Source organism: Pogona vitticeps, chromosome 6 (genome assembly GCF_051106095.1).
Source record: "Pogona vitticeps strain Pit_001003342236 chromosome 6, PviZW2.1, whole genome shotgun sequence".
NCBI lineage: Eukaryota > Metazoa > Chordata > Lepidosauria > Squamata > Agamidae > Pogona > Pogona vitticeps.
The window spans coordinates 6919507-6938554 of record NC_135788.1 but is presented as its reverse complement, the minus strand read 5'-3'; the positions used below and the strand labels follow the sequence as shown (position 1 = coordinate 6938554).

Genomic DNA, 19048 nt, shown 5'->3' with positions numbered 1-19048 from the left:
TCCGTCCGTCCGTCCTCCCTCCCTCCCTCCCTCCCTCCCTCCCTCCCAAAATGTTTACAAAATGACAGGTTTCATTTGGGGGGGGGAAGATCTCTTCTTTCAGATCAATTCCAAATCTGTATTTACAAAAATGAAGTTAATAAATCCACTGTTTCCAAGTCTTCTGTATCCAAAGAATGAGTTGTGAACTGAGTAGCAGCTGTCTTAGAATTCTTAGGGTTTCTAGAAAATGGCGGCTAAGCCAGTATAACTGTCATGTAGATACATCTTTAGGGAACAATAACCCCTCTCTGCCATGAAGACTTTAAGAGGAGGGCAAGGAGAATAGTGAACTGTCTCCACAGTGAGCCACAACCTTAAGTGACCATGTTTTGAAACTGTGGGTTGTGCACACCCCTCGCCTTTCTCTCAAGGATGCATGTGTGTTAACCAAAACTGTTTATAGTGGTTCCTGAAGGAGCAGTGTGCTTGTCCCTCCAGGGCTGAAAATTGTGTGTCTATGTCTGTGTGTGTATGTGAGTGTTTTCATGCATGTCTATGCCTAAATTTAGTATGTGGCCCTTGGCATGCAATTTCTAGCTTTAGACGTTCTTTTCCAGATGAACCAGACTGTGGTTGAGCCCTTCATGTTGCGAAGGCTTTTATCGATTTATTTGTAGGCACGTTATTCTGTGTCATTTCCATTCTGCAGATGTTCTTGGTAGGGCTTATCTGATTAAAAGAGAATGTGCTATAAAACTCAACTCCAGGGGTCCTTCATGGCTGTGTATTTCAGGGTGAAGGGAGAAGACGCAATGGCAAATAAGATCTCATTCAGATGTTCTTGTTTGCCACTCTACGTCATGGGTGCGTGACGAGCCTCTGAGAGGTGTCAGCGTTCTGGATACATCACTTGAAAAACATTGCGTTAGGGTAAAACCTTAGGGCTTTCTACGCCTTGGACATTTCCAGATATGCATTTACCTATCTTGATATACGGCCTGCTTTAATATACATGTAAATTAGAGCCGTAGTGCTACTGGAAGAAGCTGTCTTAGGTGGGGTTAGCTGCAGGGGTTTAGAGCTGTTTATGAAGCCCTTGGGGGCTATCCTAACTCCTCCTGAGAACTTTAATGTAGCGACAAAACATTAGCGATGACAACAAAGGTAATTATGCCAAGGCGATTGGAACTTCTCAGCAGAGTGGGGCAGCCTGTAGCTGATGGGTCCGATGTTACCGGTCGGCCTCTCTGGGGACTTCAAACAATAAACCTCAGAATGCTTCTCTCGGACTGCCTTCCTGTGGAGGAAGAAGGAAGACCACAGGAACTGTTTTGAATTCTCTTTCTTCTGCCCACAGCTATTTGTTCAAGGGGTTTTGATCTCACTGTACTCCGTTTGGCACTTTAGTTACCAAACTGAATTATGACCATTTTGAGTGGCAAGAAATGCAAGCGATCAAAAGCACCAGACGGATGCAGAAGTAGAGACACTTGTTTTCTATGTGTAATGGTCTTACTTACTGCCTTAGCCTTTAGTTTGATGTAAACCATTCAGACTGTGCTCCACAGTAGTCTTTTTCTTAGCTCTCTGGGTCTGATTGCAAACAACACAAATATCTTATCATGTTTCTCTCTTGCTCATAATTCTTTTTAAAGCTAAGGGGAAAAAAAACCAGATGGAGCCTTTCCTGATAGTGAAGTCCTGATTTCAGCTCTTTTGGTAGTTCTGACAGTACCTTTCCCAGCTCTGCAGTATAGCTGTTGATCTGGTTATTTCAATGCCATGATGAAAAATGTACACGAATCTACGAGAGTGGGCGCCCCCCCCAAAAAAATACATATTTGAAAGTATTACAGTATTAGCAATTTTGTCTTCAGCTCTTTTCCTGACAATGGAATTTCCCTGCTTTCAGAGTAGCTTCACAATGCCTCAGAGTTTTCTTTAGCTTTCTAGCACAACACCAATATCCTATTCTTGGTTATTCATTGCCAGCTCACACTCCATACACATGTACATGTGAAGTTAGGACTGATGTATGCAGTGGGTTGTGACAGTAGAAATGAGTGTGGAGAAATCCTCTCCTCTATTTTCTTCTTCTCACGATTTTTAAAAATATGCTCTTAAAAGACTCACTGTTGTTTCAGATATGAGGGAGTATCTGTGCTAGGTTGATGTATTGCTGTAGCGCTATGCCACTTACGAAACTAAACAAAAAAAGGGGGTAAATCTGCATGGCCCATGGTATAATAGCTGAGACAAAAAGTGGGGAAATGGGTGTTAGTAATCAAAAGGGGCAGGAACTGGAGCAACTGAAATGTTGTGGAGATCTTTCTTGTAGGAGAAGAAAGATCTCCCCTGTGAATGAAAAGATCACTCAAGTGTGAGATAAAGTAGACCACACTGAAGATAAGAGCCTTTTAAATATGACTCAGATCACTCCAGATTCCCCCATCTGTCATGTCCTCTATAACTTGATATCCATTCTGTTTATTCTTCGTTGATTAAACAAGGTTCCTATAGACAATATCTCCTAAAAATCCAGATTCAATTATAAGAAACGATAATTGTTTCTTAGGACAAAATTACACACATGGTAGTTGGAATCCATTTGTTTTTTTCCCCCAAGTAAAATAGGCCAACTGAATCGACGAGAATGTGGTATGCCAATGCTTATGTAAGTTTCATTGATTCGTTGGACGTGCTGTAGTTGCGGCTAACAATTTGATTTTGGCCTGCGTAAGGAAAACAAGACTATTGTTGAAAATGGCTCCTATGTGACATACAGAAATTATTCTGCCAAGATTTCCCCTTCCGGTACTGACCAGTAGTCTGGAAACAGCTGGGATACCCAGAGATCAATGATGTCCGATGTTATTCTATAACAAATCCCCCCTCCCTATTTAAAGGTTTTTGATTTTCCTTTTGGCCTCAATATTCCAAAATCTCATCCTTTTAAAATGGGTCTCCCTGGACGCAAAAAGTTCCTTTCCACTTTTTAAAATCTATATATATATATTTGCCTATTGACAGCTTAGGCTCTTCTGTGGATTTTACAGCAGCAAAAGCCAGAGGGCCTGCCAGCAACACAGTGTGTGAGCATGAAAAGTGCAGGAGAAGTTTATAATTTGATGAGTCAGTTTGCTTCTGTGTTTAACAGGGCTGCATCCCCTTGTCCATCTGATTTTTTTCTGTTGAGTTTAGCAGCCTTCACTTAAGTGATGGTTCTTTTTATAAACTTCAAAGTCAACCTGAGGTTAAGCGCTGTCTTCCTGGGGAATTCTTCGTAAAACAGTCTGCCTAACCCTATGTGAAGTTGTCTTGATCACAACCCTACATAGCATTCCAGCGGCTTATGAAACCTGTTTTCTGTGCCCGGCAAAGAAATGCAAGCATTAGCTTTGAAAATTACCCACACAATTCTCACAACCTGAATAATGATTAAATGTGTGTTTGTTTGTACGTCTTCCAGCACGTATTCACATTTGTTCTTATTTTCTCAACATCTGGTAACTAGTAGCTGAATGGGGAAACTGACTCTATTGAAAAGTGCAGCTTTTAGGGTGACATCAGGCAATAAAAGAATGTTTTTTTGTACCAGAGGGTCCTGGTTTGATGCCTTGAGATAGATGAGACACAGAGTCAAACTAGATGATATGCTTCACACCTTCATTTAAGAGGTGCTCCCCTAAATGGGGAAAGGCATCTGTTTCTCATAACACGTTTATGAAAAGAAGTTAAAAATAAATGACCCCCTCCCCGACATGTATTTGCTTTCACAAATGTTCTTACATTTAGGAATTAGGAACATGCTAAATGTTGGAAAAAATATTGGTGTGTGTTGTGTGTGTGTGCGTGTGTGTGTGTGTGTAAATCAGACATCTCTTCTTACCTCCTGTGCTATCTTGTTTATTTCTTCTGTCTCCTCCATGGGTCTTCTCTTTTCTCCATTCTGTCCTCCACTCTCTTGCTTGTCTCTCACTTCCCTGCTCAATTCTCCTGTCATAGAACTTACCGTATTTTTCGCACCATAAGACGCACTTTCCCCCACAAAACAGGGGGGTGGAAAGTCTGTGCGTCTTATGGAGCGAAGAAAACAGATTATATTTTCCTCTTTTCTTCTCCTAAAAAATTGGTGCGTCTTATGGAGCGAAAAATACGGTAGATTTGAATGCTAGCCTCGGGGTTTTGGGTAGCGCTGGAGTGGTCAGAAAAAGCAGAAGGGTCGTAAAGCAAGCTCGTCTAAGAGTTGGGTTTCCATTGCATCACAGAGGTGCTATGGATCCACAGCTGTGATTATACCAGATCTGAAAAGACATTTGAGTATGGATTTCCCCCTGTGGGTTCCCTTTCAGCAAGAGAACGGCTGCACCAAGCAATGTAGGTCTGGGGAAATGCTTCAGTTTTGGGTATAGCTGAATACCAACAACATTGGCATTAGAAAGATGTGCCAGGGCAAGGGAGGTAGAAGAGCAGAGCTTCAGGGAGAGCCAGCTTACAGTCGTTTTCCTTGACTTACTGCTCCTGTCCTGAGTAGAGGGAGAAAGAACTCCAAAGTAAAGGCTATCAGATAACAGGCCAGTTGCCATTGACATGGATTAGTCTTCTTTCCTCTGTGGTCTAGTTCCAGTAGTTCGTTTCTGCTTGAGTAGCTCCATTGCATCCTTGCAAGTGTTGACTTACCAACATCCTCTTGATTTAATGGTCTAGAATAAAATGAAAGCCAGTATAAAAATGAAATTGTTTATTCTCTAAATTGCTTGCATGAGACAGTCTCAGAGAGGAATGTTGAACTGATATGCAACGATATACGGGTTACCCATGATTTTAAGTAGGGGGATAAACACTAAGAAACCTTTCTGTTGTTTTTTTTTTTAAATCCCTGTCATGTCAGGGAAGCAGATTGGGGAATTGGAAAAGAGGGTTTTCTACTCAGGTTATAAATGCTTGGAATAAACTTTTTTGTCCATCTGAGAACATGGCATTGTGGCATGTAGGAAAGGAGGACCTGGAGAAATGTTTACATTTTCCGATGCAGGAAGTTAGGAGCAACCAATATGGACTGGGAGTCATTTCCATTCTTCTCGTGTTAAATAGGATCTGTCAAATCAGGGAATTCCATCCGACATGTTTAAGAAAGGCTTGGGATGTGATTCTCAGTTACTGTGCAGCAAAGAAGCTGGATGTTGTGTCAGTTACACCGATTTGTGTATAAACAAGGTTTATTATTCCCAGATCTTTCTCTATGTTGTTGTTTAGTCGTTAAGTCATGTCTGACTCTTCGTGACCCCATGGACCAGAGCACGCCAGGCCCTCCTGTCTTCCACTGCCTCCCGGAGTTGGGTCAAAGTCATGTTGGTAGCTTCAGTGTCCAACCATCTCGTCCTCTGTTGTCCCCTTTTCCTCTTGCCTTCACACTTTCGTAACATCAGGGGCTTTTCCAGGAAGTCTTCTCTTCTCATGAGATGGCCAAAATATTGGAGCCTCAGCTTTAGGATCTGTCCTTCCAGTGAGCACTCAGGGTTGATTTCCTTCAGAATGGATAGGTTTGTTCTCCTTGCAGTCCAGGGGACTCTCAAGAGTCTCCTCCAGCACCACAATTCAAAAGCATCAATTCTTCGGTGGTCAGCCTTCTTTATGGTCCAGCTAGAAGTGAGAGCTGGACCATAAAGATCTTTATAGGTGTCGCCAAAACAGAAAATGCCTTGTCTGCAGTACCTCTCTGCTAACCTCCAAGACCTAGCATATTTACCAGTAGGGGCTGGAATGATGAGCCTAGCAGAGGGGCAAGTTCATATGGCAGGTGATCCTCCTTAACATATCCTGCATCCAGGTTGACTGAGACATGGAGAAGGATATAGGAAACTTCCTTTATACCAAGTCAGACAATTGGTCCATTGAGCCCAGTGCTAACTCTGGCAATGACTCCTCAGGTCTTAAGCGAAGGTTGTTTCCTAACCCTACCTGGAGATGCTGAATTGAACCTGGAACTTTCAGCATGTAAGGCATGTGCTATATCACGAAGGTACGAACATTCCTCCATAGAGCACCTCCTATTCCTGAAAGGTTTCTGATCCAAATGCTAACCAGGACCAGCCCTGTTTTGCTTCCGAAGTTAGATGAGATCATCATACTAGTTGGTACGGTGTTAGCCTTGATTGCATGCAGGACAGGAAACAGATCAGACCTGGCTGGGGTGCAGCTCACATCAGCCTCAGCCAGCCTAGCAGGGTTTGTGGGGTGTACTATTCCACCAATATCCAAAAAGCCACATGTGCATCTTCGTGCAGTGGAAGCTCCTGGTTCTGATGCTGCGGGGCCAGTGAATCCACTTCGTATTCTAGCCTGAACTTTGAAGGAGCTGTGGAAGGTATTGAACCTGTTTTTTTGGGGGGGGGGAGTTCAGCACTTTGGAGAGTTCCCTGTAAAGTTCACGGCAAAAGCGGGAGCACACGGACCACTCGTCCAGCAGTCCCCAGACTCTGCTGTTCTTGTTTTTGTGCTTTTTTTCTGGATTAAAGCCATCACTTTGAATTGTGGCTGGCAGCAAACTGGAAGCGAGGTCGAGGACCACTCCTCCAGTTTTAACAAAGAACAAGGTAAGCCATGTAGCAAGATTCAGCTATTAACGAGATATTGTCTATCTTTGCGGCCTGGACTCTTCGGCAAATGCCCTCATTTATCATGATGCTGGTGTGATGTTGGAGAGCTGGCCTGAAGCGACTGATCCTGTCTTCAAATCAGCGGACAAATGAATAGGCTGTTAAAAGAGCCATCTAATGGTAATTAATTTTTGCTCATTATCCATCCAGGGTGGATTTGAATGACCAGCTGAGCCCACCGAGTTCTTTGTATCTTGTTTCCGTAAGAACCTAGCGAGGCTTTCCCTTGTTCCCAGTTTAATTTCAAAAAAAGAAAAGGAGAGAAGGTTTGAAAAAACATTTCTTTTAGAGAAGGAAGATTAATCCGAAGCAGGAGGCATGACTGAAATAACTGGGAAGATTTTATAGCGTTAAGTATATGCTAACAGACAGTAAGAATCCATTATTGCGGAATTAAAATGCAGTACTAGTTTAGCAATCTATTAAAAACGGAGATGCTTGGCTTGTTGGTTAATTAAGCCAAAAGGCATGAGAAAGGAGTGCGATTATCTTGAAGATAATCACAGCACTGGTGTTTTTACAAGCCACATGCCCTACCAAATGGCCTCACAATAGCAACATGCATGGCACTCCAAGCTTCTCCCAAATTGTGTGTTTGTGTATGTTAATACAGAAGGTTTGTGATTGTCTTTAAAGCCTAACACACACCTCTTTGAGTATTTTCTCCCATGTATTTTTCTAGCAAAGCTCACGGCCTGATGCTCAGACCATGCCTGGTGAACTATCTAAATCCCTGCGTTCTTCTGCTCTGCTGCCTTCTTGGTGGGCTTAGAAAGATGAAATGTTGATTCTTGCAATTGACACCACCTGAACCTATGGAGTGGGGGGGGGGAGAAATCTCAAAATAAAAATAAAATAAATGTTTCACAGTCCCTTTGAAAAGTGGCTGGTGGTTGCAGAAGACCACTTAGCAAACGTCATCTATTGTTGCTCTACAAATTAAAGTAAATACATATCTCAGATTTTAATTAATTGTACTTTTGATTTCTAATTTGGCAGATAGGTCTGTGTTTGCAAATTCAGTTTCAGAATTCCTTCTGCTTAATAATTTGAACGTCGGGCAGTTGCTGATCTTCTGTTTATCATGTGAATGGTCCATTGACAACTCTTGGTAAATCTTGCCCCCTCCCTGAACCATTCACCACCCATTTAGATTAATGTTGACAATGAAGAAATTGAAATGCTTACTTCATTTCAATCATCAATCCAAATGGAGAGATCAGCCAAGAAATCAGAAGTCTGCGACTACGAAGGGCAGCAATAAAGGAATTAGAAAAGATCATCAAGTGTAAGAATGTTTCATTGGAGACCAAGATAATCCACACTCTTGTATTTCCAATCGCATGTATTATGGGTGTGGAAGCTGGAGAATTAAGAAAGCTGAATGGGAAAAATTGATTAATTTGAAATATGGTGCTGGAAGAGAGCTTTCCAGATACTTTGGATTGCCAGAAAGACAAACCAGTGGGTCCTAGGTCAAACCAAGCCCAAACTATCTCTGGAGGCAAAAATGTTGGAAAATGAGGCTGTCCTACTTTGGGCGTATCATGAGAAGACAGCATTTTCTGGAAAAGACAATAAAGCTGGGAAAACTTGAAGGCAGCAGGAAAAAGAAGACCACCAAATACGAGATGGACTGATTCCCTAAAAAGAGACTATCTGCCATAGCTGAGCAGGGTGACTGAGGACAGGACATTTTGGAGAAATACTCATTCATAAGGTCACCCTGAGTCAGAGGGAACTTGACAGCACAGAACAACACCAAAGCCAACAGTTTTCTTCTTCTTGGCTTCATCGCCTTTCACATTAACGATAGAAAGAAGATATAGATAATCTTTTAGCATTTTTCTTCACTGTCAGCATTAAAGCTTTGCAATTCTCTATTATTTTTGTCTTTAACATTCAACTGTAATACTGCTTTTACACTTCTTTCACCTTCAGTAATTTAAGTTTGCCTCTTTTTTTTCCCTCGCAAGCAAAAAAAACATCATCAGCTTATCTTAAATTACGGATGTTTCTTCTCACCATTTTCACTCCTTCTGCATTTGAATTTAATCCAGTTTTCCGTATGATATCTTCTGCATCTCAGTTGAGCAGGTAGGGAAATAAAATGCACCCTGATCGAACACCTTTGCTCTTTGGAAACTAGGTTTTTTTCCCTCATTCAGCTCTGTAGCCTCTTGTTCAGGTTATAAATTGCGCATCAAGACAGTCGGATGTGATGGCACACCCATGGCTTCTAGCGCAATGCATAGCTTTTTGTGATCTGCATTGTTAAAGGCTTTGCTGGAAAAAAAACATGAACTGGTTTTCTTCCAAATTTCTTGGGTATGCACCATTAGCCAGTGGTGTACCAATCCTTTCCAGATAGGTGAGGTCTTTTGTATGGACTCAGCCAAATTTGCAGAAAAGACATGGGCCTACTGGAAAATTAGTTTGTGAGTCAGGTTTATCCATTTTACTTGCCTTCAGGGCTACAGGATGCTTTTCTCTTGATACCCTTTGGTTACGACATCAAGAGCTTACAGCTGGAGGATGACTAGAAACACACCTCAAAGTGGCTTGAAACAGTTTCCTAGAGGTAAACTAGACTCTCTGGAGGGGGCAGAACAGAGGCAAGCGTTGCTGGTAATTTATCTCCAATGTAGCGAGGGACAGGTAGCGAGTGAAACTAATTTACCCGTAGGTCAATGCTAGATATGTACAAAATCACCGAGTGCCCGGCTACAAGCAGCCGATTCAAGCTTCTCACAGTGGTCTGTATAATTACTTTTTGTAAAATACCACTCCTTGTGATGTATTAGGTCTAGCTGCTGCAAAAATCAGGGAATTTATGTTTCTGAGGGTCCTTTTTAACGTGTCGTTGAGTGTTCTTTATTTCCTTTGGACGTAAATTACAAAAAATAAATCCATTTAATCGCCTTAGGCTCTATATTCCTGAAATCTCTTAGAAGAAGATTTCCAAAGTAAGGTGAGTAGCATGTAACTACTAGAAATGAAGAGGAAGAATACTTTACATTTTGGGGCTGGTGTGGATAAGTGTAATATGGATTATCAGGGTTTTTTTTTTATTTGAACAAAAAGATTTGTGACACCTTAAAGTCTGAAATAAAACATGATTTGTTTATTTGTTAATTTATATCCCACCTTTCGTAGCAGTGGAGTTAATAGACTAAGCAAGCAGGTGGTCGCTCCCAAATTTTGGGGGTTGTGTCTGCTGTTAGGCATAAGCTTTCATGGCCTTGGAGGCTAAACCCATGATGTATGTGCGCTATTCCTAGGTGGAATCAAGTTTTGTTTGATTTGATTTTGGCACAACAGACTGACAAGGTGACCCCTCCAGATTTCCTCCCCATCCACCCAAATCAGCTGGAGAAGAGAGGATGGGGAGGTCACAAGCCAGAGTGTGTCAGGATTCTGAACACTGGGGTGAAAATCCAAAAAGAAAAACACACCCAAAGTGTGCTGCTTGTATACAGTACACCCCCCCCCCCATGTATGTTGGGAACCATGGATAAATACCAAACCCTATACAGTACATAGCATGGTCTCTGGCTCCCTCTAATGGCCAGTTCTGATAACTACCTCTTTGAAGTGTGTATTTCTTCGTTTTCCCTTTAATAATTTCAGAATGTGGAGAAGTAAAACTGTGGATACCAATTCTGCAGATACAGGGGCCCTATAAATAAAATAAAAGAAAATAAATAATAAATAAATAATCTGTGTGTGTTTAGTCGTTTAGTCGTGTCCGACTCTTCGTGACCCCATGGACCAGAGCACGCCAGGCCCTCCTGTCTTCTACTGCCTCCCGGAGTTGTGTCAGGTTCATGTTGGTTGCTTCGCAGACACTGTCCAGCCATCTCATCCTCGGTCGTCCCCTTCTCCTCTTGCCATCACACCTTCCTAACATCAAGGTTTTTTCCAAGGACTCTTTTCTTCTCATGAGATGGCCAAAGTACTGGAGCCTCAGCTTCAGGATCTGTCCTTCAAGTGAGCATTCAGGGTTGATTTCCTTTAGAACTGATAGGTTTGTTCTCCTTGCAGTCCAGGGGATTCTCAAGAGCCTCCTCCAGCACCACAATTCAAAGGCATCAATTCTTCGGCGGTCTGCTTTCTTTATGGTCCAGCTCTCACTTCCATACATCACGACAGGAAAAACCATAGCTTTGACTATTCGGACTTTTGTTGGCAAGGTGATGTCTCTGCTTTTCAAGATGCTGTCAAGATAAATAAATAATCTACTGCCTCATAATGCTTAACACTCTTGCTGGGTGGTTTACAATTTAATTATGCAGGGTATGTATTGCCCCCTCCCGTGTGAGCTGGGTATTCGGTTTACCCACCGTACAAGGATGGAAGGTTGAGTCCACCTTGAGCCGGCTTTGGGATTGATCTCAGATTGTGAGTAGAATCTTCACTGCAGTACTTCAGATTAACCACTGTGCCGCAAGATTCTTACGTGAAATGAACCCATAGTGTGGAATACACTGATTTTTGGGGTGCAGCCAGGTGTTTCAGAATTTAGCTGTTGGGGTGGTCAGTGCTAGTCAGTAACAATTCTTTGTTAATCTGCTGCTGAAAATAGCTTGCTTTTTCAGGCAGGTTACTTGAAAGAGTGAGATTTAATTATGAGCAGAGTGGAATGCAGCTCTGAGAATTTAAAAAAAAAATATGAAAAAGCAAGCATCACCTCCAATTAATTGGTGGTGACCTCTCTAGCCCACTACATTTTTGTCGTCTAGCCCACTACATTTTAGGATTTCAAGAAGCCTTGCAATCTTGTCTTTCTTCTGTAGATCGTATTTACAGGAACAAAAGGGAATTCCTTCCCCCATCCCTTGTGCTGAATTTTGCCGAAAATTAATAGAGACAAAGGAAGAGGGATAGGTTTAATTTTCCCTCCACGTTCACGTGGGTACAAAACAACAGCCGAACATCGGTTATTCATGCTAATGGCTGCGAGATGCGTTGCAGCAGATGCTTGAATTTTGCAAATTAGCAAGTTAAGCATTCAGGTCCGATAAAACAGTCAAAAGCACTGTAGCCTTAAATGGAGTCGTTCATTTCTTCTGACACTTTTAATTTAGAGCAATGCGTTCGCCACAATGCTCCAGCGTGTCTATATGAAAAGGTGCCATCATGTGGTTTCTCCTGTTTTCCACTGTTTGTAGCAATAATAATAATAATAATAATAATAATAATAATAATAATAATAATAATAATAATAATAATAATAATAATAATAATAATAATAATAAAAAATCATGAGCTACAAAAAAGAAGCAATATTATGATCATTAGGATCAGCATATATACTATATCAGTATTTAAGAAATATGTTACCGTATTTTTCGCACCATAAGACGCACTTTTTTCCCACAAAGCAGGGGGGTGGAAAGTCTGTGCATCTTATGGAGCGAAGCAAACAGATTATATTTTCCTGTTTTCTTCTCCTAAAAAATTGGTGCATCTTATGGAAAGGTGCGTCTTATGGAGCGTTTGGGTTACAACTTGTATCTGTTATGTAATACCGTGTTTCCCTGAAAATAAGGCAGGGTCTTATATTAATTTTTGCTCCCAAAAATGCTTTAGGGCTTATTTTCCGCGGATGTTTTATTTTTTTCATGTACAGCAATCTACATTTACTCAAATACAGTCATGTTGTCTTCTGTTTGCTGCACAATGGTGGAGAGTGGGGTTTCACTTAACTGGGGCTTATTTGGGGGGAGGGCTTATTTTATGAGCATCCTGAAAAATCCTATTAGGGTTTATTTTCAGATTAGGTCTTATTTTCAGGGAAACAATGTTTTTATAATTTTGATTGTGCCTGGTGTTTTTGAATAATAGGAAATTATTACTAGCAATAAGCTCTTCTACTACTACTACTAGTAGAATTACTACTGGTAGTAATATTACTATCACTCCTGGTAGTGCTGTGCAGGGAGAGGAATGGAGAGCCTGCTATCTCAGCAGCACAGGCGATTTCCAGTAACACGGAGCTGTGCTATTAAATCTCCGCTGGCACAAAGCAAGCAGGCTTTATCAGAGCTGCTGATAATCAAAGTGAGAATTAGTGAGGCTTGACTATAGATATTTCAGTAAATAAAAGAGCTATTTTTGCCTGACATATTGATGTCCCTAATACAGCCATAAGTGCTTGTTTGGTACTTTGCTTGCTCCAGCATATCTATCCAAGAAAAACAAGATGTTGTGCTATGTTGCAGCAGGGCTGAGCCAGGATTGGCAGTGGTCATTTTTGGTGGGAAGCGGGCAGCCTCCCTCCCTTTTGCTAAGCATCCTCCTTCTCTGAGGCTCAAGGCCAGAGAAGGAGGTTTCCCTCCTGAAACCTTTTTCTGCCCTTAGGATAAAGGGGGTGGGAACCCACTCCCTCTCTTTGCCTCCAACAAGATACTCCTTAAGTGTGGCATAAAACTTAAGATAGGCGCCACCGTAATTTACAACGAAATATGCTTGAGCCAAAAAGAAGTGCCAAAGAAGATACTCGACGAGGGAGGAGAGAAATAGATGCCATCTTCTCCATACTTTATGTCGTTGCTGCGCAATAATTGGGTGGAATTAAATTCTTGTCTTCTAAGTGACAACAAAGTGCTTTTTATTAGTTTTACTGAGAGTTTTTGCATTTACACCCCCCCAATAAATTGCCTCAGTAGTTGCTTCTGTGTTATGCAGATCTTTAGAATTTACACCCAGCGGACTGGTTGTTTATGTATTTTTGATCAGTCACCCAGTCCTTCTGTGCTGGTTGTGTGTGTGTGTGAATGTATGCAATTTGTTCTGCAGAGGGAACAGGCACTCGTTGTATCTAGACACATATTTTACAGGTTGCGTGATCGTCCCGGTCTTGTGCTGGGTGAGAAATCTTGTGAGGGGTGAACAGTCTCCCAACCAACGCAGAACTTGCTTTGGCATATGAGCGATGCTTCTGTGGACCTCGCCAAGCAATCCAGCAGAATGGCATCGGCCCCACGACTCGCGTGACCAAAATGAAAAGGGGAAATCTTTCCTTCGAAGGGAAGGATGGGAGCCTTGTTTGGTTATAGGCCGTAGCCTGAAACATTTCCTCTGGAGCCACAGAAGCCATAGATGAGAGCACACAACTGACCGATTTGGTTACATGTAAATATTCCTGGTCCTTTTCAAATGTAACCCTTTGTTAACCCTTCTCCTCTTCTTCTTAGGTTTACCAGCCTTTGCTTAAACGGTACATGGATCTCGAGGGGCAAGTGCTGAAGCACTCAAAATAACATTTTACGGGAGAAACCAAAGTCGAGTGATTGCCTCATTTAAATATAAAGAGGAGTGAAGATCAGAAGAAACCATCATTTTAATTGAAAAATGCATTCCTTCCTTTTGTACTTGAAACGAACTGTGATGTGATATATTGTCTAAGAGCCAAGGAACAAACACTGGTGTCATTTGATTGCTGGATACTGTCTGCTATCCCTGGTGTTCCAAAGCCCATATGTCATTGTGCCTTTCTGTGCTTACCTCTTTCTTCCTACCAGCTGGGTGTTGGACAGTGGAAGACAATTCATGGTCCATGCAGGCCAATGTACTAAGCCCAAGGTTGTGTAGCAGGGCTTCAGCAGATGTGACATGCTGTGGTTGTCAGTAGGTTGGATACATTCAAAATGAAGGTGTAAGATGGAATTTCCAGTGGATTTCCAGAAATAAAAAAGACTTCTAATTCTAATCCTGACTCTGGCTTCTACTGCAAACCTTCAATATATTGGAATTCCCAAAGGGCCAAAAATGGCCCACACTGCAAGTTTTATTTTATTTTATATTTTTTAAAGAAAAATCTTGTGTGGAGAAGAATTAAGGATACCAGTCTGCCTTGCAGCTGTACTAGCGTTACTCAACTAGGGTCAGAGCAAATCTTTCAGATATTAACAATGTGGGCTGTAGGCATCCTGCACCTGTCCGTGCGGTGATTCCTCTGTATATTCCCTTCTGTGCCACTGTTTGAGAGAAGCAGCGTAGATATGTGAAAACCAGAAAAACTGTGAAAAATAAATATAGAGAAAGTCAATGTGTATCATCCATGTAGTGTCAAACACTTGAGTTTTTCTTCTGTTGTAGAAGTCCTAACTTGGGTGAAATGGGCATTTTGTTGTTGTTTAGTCATTAAGTCGTGTCCGACTCTTCGTGACCCCATGGACCAGAGCACGCCAGGCCCTCCTGTCTTCCACTGCCTCCCAGAGTTGGGTCAGATTCATGTTGGTTGCTTCGATGACCCTGTCCAACCATCTTGTCCTCTGTCGTCCCCTTCTCCTCTTGCCTTCACACTTTCCTAACATCAGCGTCTTTTCCCGGGAGTCTTCTCTTCTCATGAGATGGCCAAAGGATTGGAGTCTCAGCTTCAGGATCTGTCCTTCCAGTGAGCACTCAGGGTTGATTTCCTTCAGAATGGATAGGTTTGTCCTTGCAATCCAGGGGACTCTCAAGAGTCTCCTCCAGCACCACAAGATGGTCATTAGAAGAATGGAAATAATTACCCCCCTTTGTGCAAGGCATCTTTAATTCAACCAGTTCACTGGTGCAAGTCATACAATGCTGGGAGTGGAATTAACATTTCCTTCTGTGCCTTACAAATGATCTGGATAATTGTGAGCCTTCAAAACAAACTCTCAAGAAGTGTCTGTGTATATATATCAAAGAAATTACTGCAAAACAAACAGAAAACTGGGTTGCCCTCTTCTTCGTCAGCCAACTCACCGATAAAATGCCCAAATGAAAAGGAAGATAATTAGCAAGAGGTTTTGGGATCGAAGTGGCCAGGGAACCTCCAATATAGGCCATTTCTATTGGCCAGATGGGGTCACAGTTTGAGACTCGAGTTCTGAACAACCATCATTTTCCATTGAAAATCGCTTCCCCCACCACAATATTTCGTGCTTATTTGTTTGGCAAGTGGAAAAAAATGGGTAGGATAAGTCTGCATTTGCAGTTCATTTCCAGACATAGATGTTGACCATCTCAAATTGAGATGCAGATTCCCCCTCAACACTTTTTTTTTTGCCTATTTAAGATCCTCCCTCCTCCTCCTCCTTTTTTCATAGAAACATATATTCCATCACTGCCCAGCACTCTTAATTCCAGCTGATGTTCTTGCCTGAAATCAGTCAGGATTTCTCTCCCCACACTCCTGGTGTCAGCGATGAATTTACTGAGGCCAAGAGTTGATCCTGGAGGCTTTGGTCCACCAAGCAGGTGCTTTATCAGATAATTATTGGCCCTCTGCTAAAATACGAGATATCTTTCCATCTTGAGTGGCAAACTAGTGATCCTTCTACCTTAAGGTTGTCTTGTATGTCCATTAGAAGCTCTCCTGGATTTTTTTTTTCTCCTAGCACCACATTTTGTCCCCTCTGCCTTTTGCAAATTAGCCTGCACTGTTTTGTAATTGGTGATCAGGAGGTAAACGCAGGCTTCCTTTGCAAATCTGCTCAAGCACAGAGCTCTGAAGAATATCGTCGCTGAAGGACTAACAAACTACAGAAGGTGAGCTGACCACCTCCTGAGAATCATGTGAACGAAGAAATGGGATAAGGCGTTTGGAAGGTGGACGCTCTACAAGGGATCACAGCCCCTCTTTTGAGCTCTGAAAACATTTTTGATTGACGTGACAATTCTCAAGCATTTTTTTACCCCTCTTTTTGCTTGTGCGCTCCTCTTTTTTTCCCCCCACACCACTTCTAGCTGCCTGGATCTTGAATACAAAGCATTGACTCAGATAGCCCAGAGCTGCTGCTGTTCCCTTTTAACACGATGGTCCCCGAGACCTACCTCTAATCCATCTGCAAAACGTTTATTGATTCTCCAATAAGCTTGACACAATGAAAAATTATTTTCTTTGCTGTCTAAAGCCCTTTATCATGGAAATGGAAACAAACCAGTTGGCGCTTTTCTGAAGGGATTTGCTTTCAAAGCGCTGACAAACTGAAGCTACAGACCCCACCGTTCATGTTTTAAAAGACACCATTGATCCAGTAACACCTAATTTGATCTCTGCTGAATCCTCTTCGGTTTAACTATTTTTGGTGTGTGTGGGGTGTCTGTGTATGTGTGTGTGCAGCAAATGCAGGGGATGTTTTAAAACCAAAACCACTGCAAGCGATTACTCTGAAAGTTAGGTTTGATGCCAGCCTCAGGCAGGAGGCATAAAAGTACATTGTCAAAGAGCATCTAGTTGCAATCTGGATATGGTAGATTTCTCTCAAGACAGGTGCCCCTCGGCTCAACCTGCAACACAAGAGTGGTTGCCTTGGGAAATATTCCAGTGTGCCATGGGAATACCTGTTTTGGAGGAAAGATAGGAGTGTCCCTCTCTTATTTAAGACTTCATGATGGTTCCTCAGGAATATCTCTTACCTGTTTCCTTAGCTTTACCTATTGAGGTAAATATTGTTCTTTTTTAAAAAAAACCCTCTAAGTTTAACAGTATTTCCAGACTGGTTTGTGTGAAGCTGGACCTCTTCTGATCCTCTCTTTTCCTGGAATGGGTGTGTGTGTATGTGTGTGATTTACCTTATAAACATGGCACCGCTGCTCAACCCCATACATCCTAGAACATCCCCACCACTGTCAGTACCCCTTTTTCAAAACTGGCAATGGTTTTCTCTTTCAGATTCATTTTGTCCGTGGGGGGGGGCATTTCTTGGTGGTCCACACCAGTTCCACATTTGTCCCTGTGACAAACCCAGACCTACTGGGATATGTCACACAGTTACACTAAGCTGCCACCAACCATTCCCTATAATAAGTCACACAGACCAGGGATGGATTTTTAAACAATAAAAGAATAAGGTTTATTTTAAATACAAACAGGGTAAATAAAACAATCAGGTGAATAAAATAAAGTAACGTGGCTTATTCTCACACACACAAGCATACAGTTTGGTTCACCTAGAACCTTTAACTTAAAGCACAGACCCTGAACCCATCAGTTCTGGCTAACCAACAGACCCCTGAACCTATCAGGGTGGTACTCTGACCCACAGTAGTACCCTGTCAGACACACAGACTCCCACAACAGCTTCTTCTTCCCCAGCTGCTGCTTCGTCCCAACCCAGTGTCTCACAGTCTGTCTCAGCATCTCCTCTTCCCCACACAGGCATCACATATTTATACAGTACAGCCCCTCCTCCTGATGTCCCGCCTTCCACTCCCCATAGGATGGAACTTTCCCTCCAAACCCATGACAGACAGGTAACATCAGTGCTGTTATGTAACACCTCCCCTCTTTAAAAGTTGTTTTGTAGGGGGAAAGCTAAAAGTGCTTTTCACCAAAAAAACAACCTGCATAAAATACACAACAACATTTATACCTACCATATTATACTTACTTACATTCTAAGTTAAACATTTCAAATAGGCATTTAAACATTTACCATATACATTACACCAATTTACCTTTATTAATACAAACCAATTTAAAACCAGGTACATTTTAACTTTTTGTTTTCATTATATACATATAGTCCATGTTCTTTCGCCGTCTTCAGTCTTCAGGTCTTCTTGATAAGGCGTCAGCAACACAGTTCACTGACCCTCTGACCACCTTCACTTCAAAGTCATAGTCCTGTAAGTTCAAAGCCCACCTCATAAGTTTGCTATTGTGGGTTTTCATTGTCTTTAACCATTGCAATGGTGAATGGTCAGTACACAGAACAAAATGTCTTCCCCAGATGTAAGGCTTGGCCTTCTGGATCGCGTAGACTATGGCCAAACACTCCTTCTCCACGGTTGCCAAATGTCTCTCACCTTTTTGAAGTTTCCTACTCAGGTAGGACACTGGATGCTGGTCACCATTCTCATCCTCCTGGCACAGAACTGCTCCTACCCCGCTGTTAGACGCATCGGTGTAGATGATGAACTCCCGGTCGAAGTCTGGAGCACGCAGGACAGGATAGTTGATTAACGCCTCCTTCAACCTCTGGAACGCCGCCTCACAGTCGCTGGTCCACGGGATGCGGTCATCAGCCTTCTTCCTCGTCAGATCGGTCAGCGGAGCCGCAATCTCGCTAAACCTCGGGATGAACTTTCTGTAGTAGCCCACCAACCCAAGAAATGATTTGACTTTTCTCTTGGTGGTGGGTCTAGGCCAATCTCGAACAGCTTCTATTTTGGCCTCCAGGGGTTTTATCACTCCTCCCCCTACCATGTGACCCAAGTATTTTATTTCTGGGCTACCCAGCTGACACTTGCTGGCCTTTACCGTTAGCCCTGCTGCACTTAACCTCTGCAGCACTAACTCCAGGTGTATCAGGTGATCTTCCCAGGTATTACTGAAGATCCCTATGTCGTCAATGTAGGCCACTGTAAAGTCATTGAGCCCTGCCAAGGTCTGGTCCATCAGCCTTTGGAATGTGGCTGGTGCATTC

General features: G+C 42.3%; 1 protein-coding gene across 4 annotated transcripts in view; it reads left to right on the top strand.

Moving 5' to 3' along the window:
- XYLB (xylulokinase) overlaps positions 1-14355 on the top strand; it is an 88484-nt gene extending 74129 nt beyond the window's left edge. For all 4 annotated transcript variants that reach the window (XM_020779774.3, XM_020779773.3, XM_073002845.2 and 1 more), the window contains one exon: positions 13841-14355. In XM_020779774.3, the coding sequence (XP_020635433.3) occupies positions 13841-13860 (20 nt within the window). In that variant the 3' untranslated portion in view covers positions 13861-14355. The remainder of the gene's footprint in view (positions 1-13840) is intronic.
- Positions 14356-19048: the final 4693 nt, after the last annotated feature.